Genomic DNA, 4,489 nt, shown 5'->3' with positions numbered 1-4,489 from the left:
GAGCTGCCAGTGCGGTCTGAGGACCGACCCTGGGCAGCCAGCAAGGGCGAGAACTGGAGACAGTGGCACGGTCAGCCCCCAGAGCTGGGAGGATGGGGATAAATCCTGCGAAGAGAAGGGGCTGGGAGCATGGCTAGGTGCAGGGAGGGCTGGCTGCCCGGAAGTGGGGACCCCACGGGGCGCAAGGGTGGGTGAGATGCTCCCCAGGCTCATGCCCATCTCTAGCTCCACCATGGAGCTGCCTCAAGGGCTCGAGCGATTCCCTCCTCCCAAGCTGGACCATCCTGCTGAGTGTCTGGGCAGCACTTCAAGGCGTGGAGCACTTGGGGTGAGAGTCATCGAGCTCAGAGCCTTTGCTCAGCTCCTTTTTTGAGCAGCGATGGCACTTCTGGGAACAGCATCCTCCCCAAACCCTGAGCTAAGCCTCGACAGAGCTGGCTCCTGCCGTGGGATGCTCTGCCGGGCTCAGCGTGCCGATCAGTCTCTGCTTTCTCCTGTATCGCTGGGTTTTTTTCCATGCAAACCACCGAAAGATCCTATTGAACAGTAAAGTAACTGTCACTGCATTTGCTCTGATTAAGCCCCAAATTAGCAGTAGCAAATGCCTCACAGGGACACGCGCCACCAGCAGCTGCTCTCTGCTCCCAGTGCCTTTTCCATTAATCTGATGACTGAGTCTGCCTCCGCTGCAGAAACAAGCCTGACCAACGCAGGAGCGTCAGGAGCTGCAGCCTGGAGTATCTCAGGGGGGTTGGGAGGTGGTGGTGACCCCCCCTTAGTCACTCTGGGTGAACTAGGGCGCTGCTTGCTGGACTGAGGGTTGCGATCCTGGGCAGGAGGAGCTGGTTGGTGAGGGCTGGCATCCCATGGGGTGGGTTTGAGAGGCCAGAGGTGGTGCTGGACCATGGCAGGTGTTGGAGGGTCCATGGTGATGGGGTTGTGACCATCTCTGTGGGGTGGCCAAGGCGTTGCTGGAGCAGCTGGGCTGCATCCTCCCGGGGCTGCAGCGAGAGCTGGGGAGGATTTTCCTCCTCTCGGTGGGGAGGGCAGGGGAGGGGGGGAGGAACCAGAACTAAACTCCTCTTTTTCTCTCTCTTTCCTCTCCCTGCCTCTAACAACCTTCTTCCTCTTCTTCTCTCCTTTCCCCTCCATCCCTCTGTCTTGCATGATCTTTCACACACCACTTTTGTCGGCCCTGTTTCTGCTGCCGCTCCAGAGGGAACACTGGGGAGGAAGAGGAGAAGAGGTGTGTCTGTCCCCATACTTCGGTGCATTAGTGTCCAGAGGCCGATGCTCACTTCAGGTCCAAAACCTGCCCTGGGGATGGGGGTTAACGTGTTTCAGGGGGGCTCAGAAGGGCCATTTCTCCACCGAGGAGGAACGGCTGATGGAGGTTTGGAGACCTCAAAAGGTCCAGCAAGGTTTAGATGGTTCTTTTTTAATGTGGCTTTTAAAAAAGAACACTGACAGGTCTCAAGCTATGATATTTTACTGTGGGAATCAAACGTTTGTGCCAGGAATAGTTCCCTGGGCAGGTTTTGGACATGAACTGAGTCTCTTCATGGAGAAAGCATCCCCCTCTCCTGTCCTTCCCGCTTGCTCCCAGCTTCTGCTGCCACGTAGAGCTGCTGAGGATCCTCTACCAGCTGCAAAAGCTGGTTCTTCTATTATTTTTTCATTCATTCTTGTGCTGCCATCCCTAGATAGAAAAGAAAAAGCAAACGGGGGCTGCATGTCCCGATCGTGAGTGTGTGCCCCAGGCTGCAAAGCTCCAAGCCAGCCACATCCACCTGCGCCCCAAGCTGGGACCGGGGGCAGCAGGACAGTCCAGCTCTCTTGCTGGAGCGTGAGATGGTCCATCTGGGAGCGAATGACTCCAAGCAATGGTGAGCTGTTGGCACAGCCCGGGGGGGTTACGCACCCCTGTGTGGGTCTGAGCAGAGCCACAGCTGGGCTTTCCCCCTTCCCAGGCCTGGTACTCCTGAGTAACAAACCAGAAGCATCGTGAATTTTTCTTGGGCACTTTGATAATTTTTTTTTCCCTCATTCCTCCCTCAAAAACATAAAAAGGCAGGAAAAAAAGTAGTTAAAAAAAAAAAGTTACAGCTTCTGCTGTAAGTGGGCCATGAGATCTATGAAGTTTTATTTCCAGATTCCAAAGCCCCTTAATTTGATTCTTCTCCTTCCTCTCCAGACTCCAGATTTGGACGTGGGTTTTATTTGCTTTATCTGGGAGAAATTACACCTTTTCCCCCCTGCTGTTCAAATCCCTTTAAACAGACCATATAAGTTTCCAGAGCCCCATAAATACAAGCAGCTCACCCCCGGTGACCGTGGCTCCGCTCAGCAGCAATCACACGCCCAAGCTGGGCTGGCTGCAGCGAGCCTGGTTCTGCTTCGTGGTGTCAGCCTGAGTGCTCATCCCTTCCCAGTTCCAGCCACACCAACACACTCTGGGGCTGAGCAAATCCCGCTGAATTCACACCCCTCTTCCCAGCCACCTTTCCCCACCCCAACACAGCGTCTCCCACGCTGCTTGGCGTGCCGGCAAGCTACAAGCGTGCGGTCCCCTCCTGGTGTTCTCCTCTTCCTTCTCCTCCACAGAGCTATTTTTCTTCTACCTATTCCTGGTTTTCCTTGCTTTTCCTCCTCTTATCCATGGCTGTAACCTCACCTGAGTTCTCGGGAGGGGGCTGGCTTCACCCTGGAGCTGTAGTTTCCCTGGCGTGCATGCACTGAGCTCCCCCCCAGCATTGCACCACCACGGTGACATCACTGTGACACGGGGTGGGACACCTGGATGGGGACTCCTGCCACCTCCTTGAGTTGGTTGCACATATCTAGAGCTTAACCCCCCCCTTTCCTTTAAGGCAATGCTGCGCTTGTGTTTGCTGGGGAGCTGGAGTGGAGCTGGGGCATCTCAGTGCTGTGATTTTGGGGCCATGGGGAGGGGTTTGGGAGCCCCCTGTGCTGTCGGTATGTTTGGGAGCAACTTGCTTGGGGCTGCAGATGGGGCAGAAATGCCTGGTACCCTCCTGGTATCCTTCCTAGTTGGAGGGGACTTCAGCGGAGCCCTGCTGGGATGGCCATCCCCAGGAGCTGTGAACCCCACCCCGCTTCCTTGCCAGTCCCCCTTGCCCAAGCGATGGCAGTGAAGGTGAGAGACATGAGCTCTGGGCTGGAGAAGCCAATGCTGTTTCCTAGCTCTTAATCAGGTCCTTCAAGACAAAGCCCGAGGTCAAGAAGACTTTTCCCTGGGGCATCTCCCACTTTGCCGCCGGGCGAGAGCTCTGGATGGATGAGGGTGTGCGAGCTCATCCAGCAACAACAGCTCTACTCCCTCCAGTCCTCAGGCAGCATGGCCCGGGGAGGCGGGGGGTGATGGAGGCAGTAGGTCCTGGGGTGACGGAGGTGCCGGACGGGTTGGTTGTGCCTTGCAGGGAGAAGTGGTGCCACATGACGCAGGAGGAGCGTGACGACAGCCTCCGCTTCAACGAGAACATCACCTTTGGGCAGCTGGGGTGAGCAAGGCATGGGGACCCGCATCCTTGCCAGCTGCTGAGCGGGGGGACACCTCACAGATGTTCCCTCACTGGGGACACCACTTATGGCACAGAGGGTGCTTGATTCACCCTGTTCCACAGCCGAGCATCGGCCCAGCACCCAGGACAAGAGGCTGTGGGGAGGAAGAGGAGGGTGGGGGAAGAAAGGGCAGCCTGGACATTCCCTCACCAAGATCACCTCTGTCCCTCCTCAGCACCTTCATTCACAACATGCTGGCGTTTGGCCTGAACAAGAAGCTCTGCAGTGACTTCCTGAAGAAGCAGGCGACCATCGGCAATTTGGATGAAGGTAGGGGTGAGCCCAGGAGGGATATGCACCCCCTTCGTGGTACCCTGGAGGGATGGAGCCCTCCTGCCTGGCTGGGATGCTTCGGCACCCTCCCAGCACCCTTTTCTCTCTCTGTAGAGCAATACAAGCTGCTCAGTGACCATATCGAGCAGATGGCCACTGAGTAGCCGCCCGGCCGGCACGCTGCGGTGGAGAGATGGCGGCCAGAGCGAGTGGGGAGGGGAGAGAAACCCACCTCCAGGGCTACCTGAAACTGAAGCTGGGCTACTTCAAGAGAAAATATCACACACACAAGCTGCAATAAAACCTGCATGATCGTCCACCAAACTAGAGCTGCATCAGGGCAGCTATTTCTATATAGAAATAGGAGCCAAACAGCACCCCCCTCCCTCGCCAGACCCTCCCATGTCCATTTGCAGAGCAGACAATCCCAAAAGTGTGTTTTGTCAGTTAAAAAAAAAAAGAGAAAAGCAAAACGAGGGCGACTGCGGTAGTCCCCAGGTGAGTTTTTGAGAGCTGGGTCGCTGTGATTCCAGCCCCATCCCATGGAACGCTGGCTGCCGTCTTCGGCATTTCAAGGCACAAGGGCGGTGGGTGCAGAGTGGACAAATATCTTTGCTGCTCGGTGCCTGTTCAA

The 4,489-nt window shown here is 56.3% G+C and overlaps 1 protein-coding gene across 2 annotated transcripts in view; it reads left to right on the top strand.

Moving 5' to 3' along the window:
- The window catches only part of KIAA0513 (KIAA0513 ortholog), an 8,512-nt gene extending 4,493 nt beyond the window's left edge, over positions 1-4,019 (top strand). Inside the window, exons 9-12 of one of the 2 annotated variants that reach the window (XM_010135890.1) lie at positions 1,217-1,246; positions 3,441-3,521; positions 3,758-3,852; positions 3,970-4,019. In XM_010135890.1, the coding sequence (XP_010134192.1) occupies positions 1,217-1,246; positions 3,441-3,521; positions 3,758-3,852; positions 3,970-4,019 (256 nt within the window). The remainder of the gene's footprint in view (positions 1-1,216; positions 1,247-3,440; positions 3,522-3,757; positions 3,853-3,969) is intronic. The other variant, XM_010135891.1, reaches the window with a different exon arrangement.
- Positions 4,020-4,489: the final 470 nt, after the last annotated feature.

Source organism: Buceros rhinoceros, unplaced genomic scaffold (assembly GCF_000710305.1).
Source record: "Buceros rhinoceros silvestris isolate BGI_N320 unplaced genomic scaffold, ASM71030v1 scaffold10185, whole genome shotgun sequence".
In the NCBI taxonomy this organism is placed as follows: domain Eukaryota; kingdom Metazoa; phylum Chordata; class Aves; order Bucerotiformes; family Bucerotidae; genus Buceros; species Buceros rhinoceros.
This window is presented reverse-complemented; position numbering and strand designations above follow the sequence as displayed.